Source organism: Papio anubis, chromosome 17, assembly GCF_008728515.1.
Source record: "Papio anubis isolate 15944 chromosome 17, Panubis1.0, whole genome shotgun sequence".
NCBI classification, from domain to species: Eukaryota; Metazoa; Chordata; class Mammalia; order Primates; family Cercopithecidae; genus Papio; species Papio anubis.
This window is the reverse complement of record NC_044992.1, coordinates 28,622,417-28,635,683: the sequence shown is the minus strand read 5'-3', so window position 1 is coordinate 28,635,683 and position 13,267 is coordinate 28,622,417. Positions and strand designations below refer to the sequence as shown.

Here is a 13,267-nt window from a genome sequence, read left to right as displayed (position 1 = left end):
TAACACGGTGAAACCCCGTCTCTACTAAAAAATACAAAAAACACTAGCCGGGCGAGGTGGCGGGCGCCTGTAGTCCCAGCTACTCGGGAGGCTGAGGCAGGAGAATGGCGTGAACCCGGGAGGCTGAGCTTGCAGTGAGCTGAGATCCGGCCACAGCACTCCAGCCTGGGCGACAGAGCGAGACTCCGTCTCAAAAAAACAAAAACAAAAACAAAATAACCTCTTAAGTCAAAAGATTGCATCTTTCATGGTTATTTCCCACAAGCTCAGTAGGTAGTGCTAATACTTAGTACCCTAATCTCCTTCAGGAGTGAAGATGAAGCTGGCTGCTATAAACATGTCCCTACCCTTCCATCCTGTCAGCCCATTTTGGAACGCTAAACATGCTTTGAACGGAAGCTCTGAACTCAGGGATCTTGGGGCTGTGGCTGGAGGAGGGGAACAGACTCAGAGGCCGGCCCTAGGCAGGAGGGGCGAGGGAGCGATCCGAGCGCCGGCCCCGCCCCTCGCATGCGCCTCTTTTTAAAAAAGCGCGGGCGTGCCTTGCGCAGGCGCATTGCTGGGGCGAAGGTGAGCCGCGCAGGTGCGGTGAAGGGAGGATGGCGGAGTTGGTTCCTTTTGCGGTTCCCATCGAGAGTGACAAAACCTTGCTAGTGTGGGAACTGAGCTCCGGACCTACGGCCGAGGCTTTGCATGTGAGCCGGGGCCAGAAAGGAGGGAGGGATGGAGAAAGCCGCCCACCCGCTGACTGGGAGTTCCGGAGCCCTGCCTCAGACCCTTACCTGCCTCAGCCTCTGCTGAAGGACTCTTAATTCTAAAAGGGATCCCAACTGACAACAAACGACCCCCAAAAGATTTTTAAGAGTCCCAGAGAGGTATCTCTCCACCGACAGCACGTTTTACCTTCCAGTGCTTCTTAAAGTTTAGGAATTTAAGAGGAAAACCTGTTGATTAAGTGGGAAGTGTTTTGAATAGCATCCTTCGCGAAGAGGGTTTTGGGGAATATGAGGGCAAGTGCGGTTTTGTTTGCTGGGCGTGAGATTTCATGTACTTACTTGGGGTGGGACCACCCCCACAGCATTCTCTGTTCACAGCATTTTCCCAGTTTGGCCTTCTGTATTCAGTCCGGGTCTTCCCAAATGCTGCAGTGGCCCATCCTGGTTTCTATGCCGTCATTAAGTTTTATTCAGCAAGGGCTGCCCGCAGAGCCCAAAAGGCATGCGACCGGAAGCAGCTTTTTCAGAACTCTCCAGTCAAGGTGGGTCCAAATATGGAATTCCTAGCTCCGCTGTGATGAAGTGCTGAATTCAATAATAGGTTAGCATTTGTCTAGCTCTCTGGTTTACGGAATATTTTCAGATGCATTGCCACACTAATCTTCCAGTTCTCTGGGTTTTTTAGATGAAGAAACTCAAACTCAAGATGGTTGAGTGACTTGTTTAAGGTTCCTGAAAAGAATTATGGAAACTTGAGGTTGAACTAAAACCTGCTGAGCTAAACCTCATGTCATTTTATGCTGTCCCTTTTTAAGAAATCTCAGCTTGGGCAGCAAAGTGAGACCCTGTCTCTATAAAAAAAAAAAAATTAAAGATAAGGCTGGGCACCGTGGCTCATGCCTATAATCCCAGCACTTTGGAAGATGGAGGCAGGCGGATCACTTGAGGCCAGCAGTTTGAGATCAGCCTGGGCAACATAGCAAAACTCCATCTATACTAAAAATACAAAAACTAGCCAGGCATGGTGGCATGCGCCTGTAGTTCCAGCTACTCGGGAGGCTGAAGCATGAGAATCGCTTGAACCCAGGAGGCTGAAGCATGAGAATCACTTGAACCCAGGAGGTGGAGGCTGCAGTGAGCCAAGATTGTGCCACTGCACTCTAGCACGGGTGACAGAGTGAGACTCCATCTCAAAAAAAGAAAAGAAAGAAAGAAAAATAAAAAATTAAATATCAGCCAGGTATGGTGGCATACACCTGTAGTCCCAGCTACTTGGGAGACTGAGGTGGGAGGATCGCTTGAGCCTAGAGGTTTGAGGGTGCAATGAGTCATAATAATTGCATCACTGCACTCCTGCCTGGGCCACACAGTGAAACCCTATCTCTAAACAATGAGTGAATGAATGAAATCTTCGCCAGAAGACTTCTGCTTCTATTTACTTTTTAATTTTTTTAGAGACAGAGTATCCCTGTGTTGCCCAGGCTGGTCTAAATCCCGGCCTCAAGCAGTCCTCCTGCCTCAGCCTCTTAAGTAGCTAGGTACAAGCCACCATGCCCAGCTACATTTATTTTTTATTTTTGTTTTTTGAGATGAAGTCTTATTTTGTCACCTAGGCTGGAGAGCAGTGGCATGATCTTGGCTCACTGCAACCTCTGACTTGCGGGTTCAAGCGATTCTCCTGCCTCAACCTCCTGAGTAGCTGGGACTACAGGCACCTGCCACCACACCTGGCTAATTTTTGTATTTTAGTAGAGATGGGGTTTCGCCATGTTGGTGAGTCTGGTCTTGAATTCCTGACCTCAAGTGATTCGCCCACCTCAGCCTCCCAAAGTGCTGGGACTACAGGTGTGAGCGACCACGCCCAGCCATATATTATATATTACTTTTTTTTGTTTTTTAAGACGGAATTCTGCTCTTGTTGCCCAGGCTGGAGTGCAGTGACATGATCTCAGCTCACCACAACCTCCACCTCCCGGGTTCAAGCGATTCTCCTGCCTCAGCCTCCCAAGTAGCAGGGATTACAGGCATGCACCACCATGCCTGGCTGATTTTGTGTTTTTGGTAGAGACGGGGTTTCTCCATGTTGGTCAAGCTGGTCTCAAACTCCTGAACTTAGGTGGTTCACCCACCTTGGCCTCCCAAAGTGCTGGGATTACAAGCATGAGCCACCACGCCCAGCCTATATATTTACTTTTATGTTAATTTAAAATGTGTGGGTGTGACCAAGTCTTCTGCCAGCTGTTACATAAAGGAAACTGTATCATCATCATCATCATCATCATGCTCACCATGGCTCACAAACTGCCTATTTGGAACTCCCTTCAGTTCTGAGAGGATGGGAACATTCTTTAAGCAGCATTGTAGAAACCCTATTCCATATTAACATGCCAACCAATTTTACCTTCCCAGAGCCACAGAATGATATCTCATTGTATGCCTCAATTCAGTCACCTTTCCCTTTTCAAGGACCATTTCAATTCCTAATTGGCTACTTGATCTGACTGTTTCCTACTAATCTTGCTGCCTATTACTGTCTATATTCCATTCCTCATTGAATTAACCTTGATCAAATCTGAGAACTCTGCTCAGTAATGACTCCAGATATACTACTCCCACTTCGGTAGCCTGTTCAATGCCCTCTTAGCCTGTTCAACACCCTCTTCAATCCTGGTTCCACTTCCTGTGACTGAAATGATTGCCTGTGAGATATTATTTAACTTTTGAACTATGGTCTGTTTCTAACCTGTGACCATTTCACATAGCCACTCAAATATTATAAAGGTGCAACTAAGATTATGAAACATTTACTTGGTATCATTTTGTGAGTAATGAGTTTTTAGTGCTCTTTGGACATTGAGACCATTTCATAAGCTTTAGGTTTTGAGAATTTCACAGCATAAAGCCCATCACTGAGACAGTAATGAAGGATATGTTCTACAACTCAATAGATTAGGTGAGAGGAGAGGGCGTTCATACTAGATTTATTTGTTTACTAAACCCAAAACCTTGGGTTGCTACTCACCCCCCACTGTAATCTAGTTTAAGTGTTCTTTTCTACTTTAGCACATACATTTAGTTCCTGGTTTTTTTTGCCTTTTTAAATACAGAAAAGAGAATGATGTTTTAAAATAAAATCAAGGAAAGGCCTAAGGCACCTGAGAGGGTTTTGTTTTTGCTTTTTGGGTTTTTGTTTTTGCTTTTGTTTGGAGACAGAGTCTTGCTCTGTCACCCAGGCTGGAGCGCAATGGCATGATGTCAGCTCACTGCAGCCTCTGCCTCCCAGGTTTAAGTGATTCTCCTGCCTCCGCCTCCAGAGTAGCTGGGATTACAGGCATGCACCACCACACCCAGCTAATTTTTGTATTTCTGGTAGAGACAAGATTTCTCCATGTTGGCCAGGCTGGTCTTGAACTCCTGACCTCAAGTGATCTGCTCGCCTCAGCCTCCCAAAGTGCCAGGATTACAGGCGTGAGCCACTGCGCCTGGCCAAGAGGGTTTTTTGTGGGTTTTTGTTTTTGTTTTTGTTTTTTTGTGAAATGAAGGAAAATGGTTGCCGCCAAGCACTGTGGCAAGGTTATCCAAGCTGACAACTGTCTGTGCCACCCAGGGGCTCAGAGTTTTTCTGAAGCTTCCTGGTTGTCCAGAAAGACTCCACTGTGACTCATGATACAGGCCGGTCTCGCCAGTAGCACTCAATGTTTAAAAATTGGTCTTCATTTCTCTTTCCCAACAGGCATTTCTCCTTCTTTTCAGTTGGAGAAAGTCATTTCAATTTTTACTTGCTCATTGTTTTATTCATTCAATTGACAGATCATCTGTCCTCTATTATATGCCAAGAACTGTGCTTGGTTCTGGAAGTGAAAAAAGCTATGGTTTCGTCTGGGACTTATGGAGCTTGTAAACCAGTGATAGAGGAAGGTGCATAATCAAATCAATAAAGAATTAACTTCGGCCAGGCGCGGTGGCTCACGCCTGTAATCGCAGCACTTTGGGAGGTGAAGGCAGGCAGATCACGAGGTCAGGAGATTGAGACCATCCTGGCTAACATGGTGAAACCCCGTCTCTACTAAAAATACAAAAAATTAGCCAGGCGTGGTGGCGAGCACCCATAGTCCCAGCTACTCGGGAGGCTGAGGCAGGAGAATGGCGTGAACCCAGGAGGCGGAGCTCGCAGTGAGCCGAGATCGGGCCACTGCACTCTAGCCTGGGCGACAGAGCAAGACTCCGTCTCAAAAAAAAAAAAAGAATTAACTTTACTGTTAATTCTTATTAATTTCTAATACAAATAAATTTGACTTTGTATCATTTGAATTTCATGAATATAATATAGTTAAAAATGAAATAGACATATAGGAAAGAACTTGTGATGTAAGAAATCCACAAAAATGGGTAAAATATTTTAAGAATTAACAGTAGATATTTGCATTCTCAAAGAAACTTATAAATGCATATAAACCTCTAGTTGTTTCAGTTGCTTGTAAAATTTGTAGAAGTATGTGTATTTCCTCTTTTTTTTTGGAGACGGAGTCTCACTCTGTTGCCTAAGGTAGAGTGCAGTGGCACTATCTCGGCTCACTGCAAGCTCTGCCTCCCAGGTTCAAGCCATTCTCCTGCCTCAGCCTCTGGAGTAGCTGGGACTACAGGCACATGTCACCATGCCTGGCTAATATTTGGTATTTTTAGTAGAGACAGGGTTTCACCATGTTAGCCGGGATGGGCTCGATATCCTTACCTTGTGATCCACCCGCCTCAGCCTCCCAAAGTGCTGGGATTACAAACGTGAGCCACCGCACCCGATTGTATTTCATCTTTTAACAGGGGTTAGTAACTTGGGGAGGGGGATGGGTGGTGGGTTCATCTTATCTATATTCAGGTCATATTCTCAAGCAGGAGCTACTGAATGGGAAGACCGAAACAATTTTTCTTTGCACACTTGGTATTGACAAATCTCAGATGTATCCATAATAAAATCTCTAGCAGGTTGTGATATTTATGAGTCTATCTCTTATGATTTTAGGTTCGTCTTGGCACCAGACATAAGGCAGTTCAACATCAAGCCCTTGCCCTGAACAGTTCCCGATGCCAAGAACTGGCGAATTACTACTTTGGTTTCAATGGGTGGTCCAAAAGGATCATCAAGGTAAACCTTGTAGATTTTTTTTCACTAACCACACTCTCCTTTCAACATTGAAATCCTAGATTTTAGACAGAAGTATGGAACTGGATTGTAGGGAGGAGATGTGAGAGGCCTCTACCATTGAGGATAAGTGGACATTTCTGAACTGGCCTGCTACCTAGAATTAATAATCTCAGTCACTTGGATGGTGGTATCCATAATTTTCTCTACTGTTTTTGTGGCATATAATAAAAAATGGTTGTCTCTATCTAGCAACTCATTTGCAAATCTAACTTGATTTTGAAGCCATAGCATACCTCAACTGTTAGCTTGAATGACTGGAATTTAGTTGTTTTTTTGTTGTTTTTGTTTGTTTGCTTGCTTTCTGGTTTTTTGTTTTGTTTTGTTTTTTTGAGACAGAGTCTCACTCTGTCGTCAGGCTGGAGTGCAGTGGTGCTATCTCGGCTCACTGCAAAATCTACCTCCTGGGTACAAGCGATTCTCCTGCCTCAGCCTCCTGAGTAGCTGGGACTACAGGCGCCCGCCACGATGCCCAGCTAATTTTTGCATTTTTAGTAGAGACAGGGTTTCACCATGTTGGCCAGGATGCTCTCAATCTCTTGACCTCGTGATCTGCCCACCTCGGCTTCCCAAAGTACTGGGATTACAGGCATGAACCACCACGCCCGGCCAAGTTTTTACTTTTAATAACAAAACATTTTGAAGCCTACATTAAGATCCTAGGAAGAACCTTACATTAAATATCCTTACAGCTTCAGGAGCTTTCTGACCTTGAAGAAAGAGAAAATGAAGATAGCATGGTGCCACTTCCGAAGCAAAGCCTGAAGTTCTTCTGTGCTTTAGAGGTGATGTTGCCATCCTATGATTGCAGGAGTCCTGGCGTTGGCTTGGTGGAGGAGCCTGTGGATAAGGTGGAAGAAGGTCTGTTTTCATTGGGAGTGGAGGAGGGTAGGGATTTGGCGTGGAAAGGATCTTTCTTTTTTTCTTACTTTCCGAAAGTCATCTTTTCGGATACATATCAAGCCCTTCCCTCTCTGAGCTACTGAAGTCCTGGGCAGAGTTTTTCTGTCTTACAGTATAGGATTTTACTGTAGGTAATACCTGATTGAACCTTTAAATTTAAAATCGTACAGCTGACTTCCTGCCAAGAAACTTAGGAGGAAGAAGGAAGTAATGTTTTTACAGTTTTTGGTTAAGAACTTGCTTCGAGCTAAAATAGTTCTTCAAATATGTGTCTCTTGTAGCCCTCGGTTATCCCAGCAAAACCATCTAAAGTTTTTGGTTTTTTTTAAATCTATTTATTATTTTTTTAGAGGCAGGGTCTTGCTCTGTTGCCCAGGCTAGAGTACAGTAGCATGATCATAGCTCACTGTAACCTCCAACTTCTGGGCTCAAGGGATCCTCCTGCCTCAGCCTTCTGAGTAGCCAGGACTACAGGCATGCACCACCACACCTGGCTAATTATTATTATTTTTAGAGATGGGGTCTTTCTGTGTTGTCCCACCTGGTCTCCAACTCCTGGCCTCAAGAGATCCTCTTGCCTCAGGATCCCAAGTTGCTGGGGTTATAGGCATGAGCTACCAGGCCAGGTCATCATCTAAAGATTTACATAAACTTTTGTGTAAACATTCAGTTCTTTTTTTTTACTCATAAAAGAGTTTCAGCCAAAAAAGAGTCTAATATAGATACCTAGAAAGAGTACTCAATTGATACTAATGTTGAGTATTTTTTTAGTATTCATGACCATCAGGCTTAGGGTTTGAAGTCAGAGGCAGGGCTGTAGGCTAATGGAGTGGAGTAGGCTCCCGGGGGTGATGCCCAGGGAGGAGCCAAATTATCTGTACCAAAGTTTTTTCTTTTTTGACATGGAGCCTCACTCAGTCGCCTAGGCTGAAGTGCACTGGCGTGATCTCGGCTCACTGCAACCTCCACCTCCCAGGTTCAAGCATTTCAGCCTCCCAAGTAGCTGGGGTTACAGGTGCCTACCACCACACCTGGCTATTTTCTTGTTGTTGTGTTTTCATTAGAGACAGGGTTTCACCATGTTGCCCAGGCTGCTCTCAAACTCCTGACCTCAAGTGATCTGCCCACCTCGGCCTCCCAAAGTGCTGGGATTACAGGCATGAGCCACCAGACCTAGCCCTTTTTTTTTGAGACACAGAGTCTCACTCTGTCACCCAGGCTGGAGTGCAGTGGCCTGATCTCAGCTCACTGCAACCTCTGCTTCCTGGTTCAAGCCTCAGACTCCCAGGTAGCTGGGATTACAGGTGTGTGCCACCACACCTGGCTAATTTTTGCATTTTTGTTTTTTTGTTTTTTTTTTTTTGAGACAGAGTCTCGCTCTGTGGCCCAGGCTGGAGTGCAGTGGCCGGATCTCAGCTCACTGCGAGCTCCGCCTCCCGGGTTTACGCCATTCTCCTGCCTCAGCCTCCCGAGTAGCTGGGACTACAGGCGCCCGCCACCTCGCCCGGCTAGTTTTTTATATTTTTTAGTAAAGACGGGGTTTCACCGTGTTAGCCAGGATGGTCTCAATCTCCTGACCTCGTGATCCACCCGTCTCGGCCTCCCAAAGTGCTGGGATTACAGGCTTGAGCCACCGCGCCCGGCCAATTTTTGCATTTTTAATAGAGACAGGGTTTCACCATGTTCGCCAGGCTGTTCTTGAACTCCTGGCCTCCACCTGCCTCAGCCTCCCCAAGTGCTGGGATTACAGGCATGGGCCACCATGTCCAGCCAACCAAACCTTTTTTGATGAGTGATTCCAGCCCTTGATGCACAGGAGGGTAGGGTCTGTAGGAGTGTTGCCTTAACTGATCAATTTGAAATCTCTGGGTGATGTGAGACATGTGCCAGGTTCTTGGCTGTTATCTCCCTTCTAGTACTTCAGGAACTTCCCTACTAGATGGAGGCGTAAAAATGGGCCCTGCCAGGATGTACCTATAACAGAGCCATTCAACCATACCCTTGTGCCGTCTGTCCTTAATCACAAAGGTTATGAGCTAAGAACCATGGGTGCATTTTTAGTTTTTAAACATATAGCAATTATCATTCAGATAGGCATCTTAAATCCATTTGTTTTGGTTGGATTTAGGACCGTTATCGTTCCTTATGAAAAGGAAGACAGCCCAGAAGCTTGCTATTCAGAAGGCTTTGTCAGACGCATTCCAGAAACTGTTGATTGTTGTTCTAGGTAAGACTCTCTTGATCGTCCTAGAAGTACCTCAGTTTCAATGGGCAAATAAACTCATTTTGAAAAGTTAATTGGATAAAAATATTGATATCTAAAGCACTCTATAGTATGCTTTCATTTGCTAAATTATTTCACAGCAACAGGCTCAAATTTGTTCTGTGTGACATTTGTGGAAAAAAAAAACGACAGCAAATACTGTTCCTAGTTTACAGATGTGAAAGGACTTGCCTCAGTTCCCACAGAAAATGTTTAAGCCAGGTCTTCTTTAATTGCTTGCCTATCATATAGAATAGTGATTATAAGCTTTGGACACATGGATTTGAGTCCTAACGCTGTCTCTTAGATTTTTAATGCAATTTTAGGTCTTATAGCCAGAGAGATTTGAAAATACTTAATAGCTCTAAGCTGCAGTCTCTTCATCTACAAACTGGGGTTAGTAATTCAGTCAGCCTTATGAAGGATATTGTAAGAGTAAATGAGATGACAAATGTAAAGCTCAGAACTACACTTACAAGATAAGCAGACATATTAACTATTATTGTCATTGTTGATTTCTGTCTGAATAAATAAACTCTGTGCCGAGGAGTTTATTAGATTTTGTTTCCTGAATCGAGAATTCAATTTCAGCTTTCATTTCTGGCACTGGCACATTGGGCAAGTATGATTCTTATACAACAATCAGCTGCTTTGCTGTGAGCCTTGGAATTGGTCATGCTATTGAATGGCATTGCTTGTATTCCCTATTGAGTTCTACAGTGGCACGAATGTTACAGGCTGTGCCCAAAGGAAGCCTGATGATTGGCAAAGAGTCCCTGAACAGAGTTGCTCTTCTGCTTCACAGCCCTAAAGGCTTAAGAGACTGAGAGATCCTAATTAAGTTACCACAGACCTTTATTTGCTTGTAGGAGGTGGCCCTGATTGCTCTCAGCTTTCCAACCTGGACAACAGCCCTTCTAGTGAAAGTCTTACTTCCTTGATCATCAGCTGTCAAGTCTGAGTAACAACCTTTAAGAACCAAACGAAGTGTGTGGGTTGTTTACCTCTCCCTAGTATACAAAGGTATCTCTTGCACACACTGAAAACTTCTTAGACCAAAAGCCTTACGGCTCTAGTTTGCCTTGAAGGTAGTTCTATTGTCTATAAGAATATGTGGACCTGTGTCTGCCAATAAAATGTTCAAATGTTCTCTCTCTCAGAAGCTTTGTTCATTGTATCTGGTGGAATGAATTTTGGTTCTCAGGGTGCAGACACCTGGCCCTTGCTTCTAATGTGAAGTGTCTACTGGCCCAGTGGTCTCTACTCCAAATTTGAACTTGCTTTGACCCCCACCTGATACCTTACCATTTCATCGTATTATGATTGAACATTTTGGTTTCCATATTTTTTATTTCTTATGTTATTCCTTAGTTCCTATCTGTAAGATCATAATGTCCTTTGTACAAAATATGGTTGATATTTCATATATATGTTAAAAACTGAGGTGTGAGGCCAAGCATGGTGACTCACACCTGTAATCTCAGTATTTTGGGAGGCCAAGGCAGGAGGATCACTTAAAGCCAGGAGTTCGAGACCAGCCTGGGCAACAAAGCAAGACCGTGTCTCTAAAAAAAAATTAGGTGGGCACAGTGGTGTGTACCTGTAGTCCCTGCTACTCTGGAGGCTGAGCCAGGGGGATCACTTGATCCCAGGAATTCCAGGCTGCAGTGAGCTATGACAACGCCACTGCACTCCAGCCGGGGTGACAGAGTAAGACCATGTCTTCCAAAAAAAAAAAAAAGGAAAGAAAGAAAAAACTGAAGTGTGAGATGAGGAGATAAGGAAACTTCCAGGAAAATGTTCTTATTTTCTGCTTTTAGAAACCAAAAGAATGTTCATGGGGTGCTACCATTATATGCAGGATGTTTTAGAATGAAAAAGATTCTGAATTGATCCTCACTAACTTTATTTCAGAAAGTGGTAAAATAGCTGTGGAGTACAGACCCAGTGAAGACATCATAGATGTCAGATGCGAAGAAGAACTACACGGTTTAATTCAAGTATGTGGAGATAAAAACTCAGGGGTTAACATAGCCAATGTAACCATAATTCAAAACAAGCAGCATAATTTGGAGGACAATTTGTTTCATTCTTAGGAAAATGTGAAACTGATACTACTTTTGAGTGCAGAGTATTTCTGGGGCTTTTCCTGAAGTCTTGACCTTTGACTCTGACCCGTTATTTGAAGTTTGGAGAGCAGAACTGAGGACTGTCAGAGTGTTATTACAGTTGTGGACACAGGAGAGGGGTTAGTCTTCCCCCAGGATTTAGGGATGCCAGGCTGCTTGAACATAGGCCTTTTTAGAACTTTCTTCAAACAGGATCCCAGAGATATGGGGAAAAAGTAACTGGCCTTAAGAATGATCGTGCTACAGCTTTCGAAAACTATAATGCCTTTCAAATATGGCTTATTACCTGGATCTCAATATCTCCTTATATCTTGGGTAGACTATTTTGTTGAAGATCTTTCTGTAAATCAATTACAATCATGTGCTGCAAAATGATGTTTCAGTCAACAGTAAACCACATATATGATGGTGATTCCATAAGAGTATAATGGAGCTATCCCTATACAGCTATACCATTTTTTATCTTTTAAACAGTATTTTTACTGTATGTTTTCCATTTTACATACATAAATACCTGCCATTGTGTTACAATTGCCTTCGGTATTCAGTATAGTAACATACGGTACAGGTTTATAGCCGAGGAGCCATAGGCCATACCATATAGCCTAGGTGTGCTGTAGGCTATACCACTTAGGTTTGTGGAAGTATATGCTATGATGTTAGCACAAGGGTGAAATCCCCTAATGACATATTTCTCAGGTTTCTCCTCACATGGCAAGCAACACATGACTGTATATGAAAGCTCTTAAATAGGGATTAAGTTTCTAAATTAATCTCTGAAAGAAAACAGTCATTATTTACTACATATGGAATTTTTCTTTTTAAAGGAGCAAAAGTGTTTTATTTCAGTGGGAACTTAATTTGGGGCTAGAGTGTTTTATTTAACTTTCACCCCAAAGTTGCAAAGTGTTTTGTTTTGAAGTTTTTCCCTGTAAAATAATTATTTCAATTCAATTTAAATAAAACCCATCAAGGAAACTTCAAGCTTTAAGAAGTCTAGCTTCCTGTGAAATGTGAGACAAAGTTAGCACTGATTTCAGAAATCTGATTATAATAATAGATCCACCCCTAAATGAGGCGAGTCTTGGAATCCCTTTCATTGTAAAACCATTAATCTGCACCATGTGCCTATGCTAGGCACTGGCATAAGATGAAGCACCTTCTTAGAGTTCGCATGCTGGTGATTGTGCCAGACAATGAGAAATACAATAGGTAATAATGGCTGTGGAGGAAGTCAGCTGGGTTCTAGTTATAGTCACATTTCAGGAAATTATTTAATATGCTGACTTTAACAACCTAAGCCTCTTCTCCATGTGTGCACACAGGGTAGACCTCTGAAGAGTGGCGCTGTAATTTCTAGGGTAATGGCTGTGTTAAGGCAGGGTGACAGTTCAGACTTCTCTCCCAGACTGAATTGCCCACCTCCCAAAACCCTTCCTACAGAAAATTTGGAGTCCTCACTTATTCCCTGGCAGCTCCTACCTAATAGAGTGGTGAATTATCAAACATGCAACAAAGGATATCAAAAGTTTAGCAAAAATGACAACATTTTGGAATGAATGACCCTACTGTGCATTCTGCCTGCCACCCTAACTGGTGCACATTTTGCAGGTCCATTGCTCTCCCTGGAAGCAGTGTGGCCAAGAGGAGGAAGAGTATCTCTCCGATTTCAGCTTGGAGGAGGAAGAGTTCAGGCTCCCAGAACTTGACTAGCATTTCTGAATATCCCAAGGCGAGGTCACCTCACTTCCTTGGGAAGCTCTGCTGTGCCGCTACCCCACCCCGCCCCACCACTGTAGGCTGCTGGAGTCCTGGGACCACCTGGGTCGGCCGCCCAAATCTTTCCTGGCGAAGGGGAGGGAAAGGGTGTTCTGGTGGAGAGGGAAGGGAGGCTTGGGAGGGATTGTGGGATAAGATCGCCCTGGTGAGGAGGAGCAAATCTGGAATGGAACTTAATAAAGGTTGCCTAAATAAAGATATGGTAAATAACGGAGGAGGCGGGGCCGTGGTTGCTAGGAGCGCGAGATTGCTAGGTGTGCGAGCATCTCTGGGCTGCTAT

The 13,267-nt window shown here is 44.0% G+C and overlaps 1 protein-coding gene across 4 annotated transcripts; it reads left to right on the top strand.

Moving 5' to 3' along the window:
* The first annotated feature begins 527 nt into the window (after positions 1-527).
* RDM1 (RAD52 motif containing 1) lies at positions 528-13,197 on the top strand. Of its 4 annotated transcripts, none has more exons than XR_002518062.2 (7): positions 528-695; positions 1,079-1,258; positions 5,734-5,856; positions 6,606-6,774; positions 8,945-9,043; positions 9,949-10,102; positions 10,994-11,079. XR_002518062.2 is itself a non-coding variant. In XM_003912637.4 (7 exons), exons 1-7 carry the CDS (start codon positions 600-602, stop codon positions 12,919-12,921), a joined length of 855 nt encoding a protein of 284 aa, XP_003912686.1. In that variant the 5' UTR covers positions 533-599; the 3' UTR covers positions 12,922-13,197. The 4 variants fall into 4 exon arrangements, 3 of the variants coding, with proteins under 3 accessions (XP_017806008.1, XP_003912686.1, XP_009188407.1); XM_003912637.4 differs by lacking the exon at positions 9,949-10,102 and adding an exon at positions 12,820-13,197 and having other exon boundaries at positions 533-695; XM_017950519.3 differs by lacking the exons at positions 8,945-9,043; positions 9,949-10,102 and adding an exon at positions 12,820-13,197 and having other exon boundaries at positions 530-695.
* Positions 13,198-13,267: the final 70 nt, after the last annotated feature.

Bases quoted from the DNA above. Each gene is read 5' to 3' on its own strand.
- RDM1 (XM_003912637.4), top strand. From the start codon at position 600: ATGGCGGAGTTGGTTCCTTTTGCGGTTCCCATCGAGAGTGACAAAACC. The intron at 696-1,078 runs GTGAGCCGGGGC...CCACCCCCACAG, and splicing joins CTACGGCCGAGGCTTTGCAT to CATTCTCTGTTCACAGCATT. The intron at 9,044-10,993 runs GTAAGACTCTCT...ACTTTATTTCAG, and splicing joins ACTGTTGATTGTTGTTCTAG to AAAGTGGTAAAATAGCTGTG.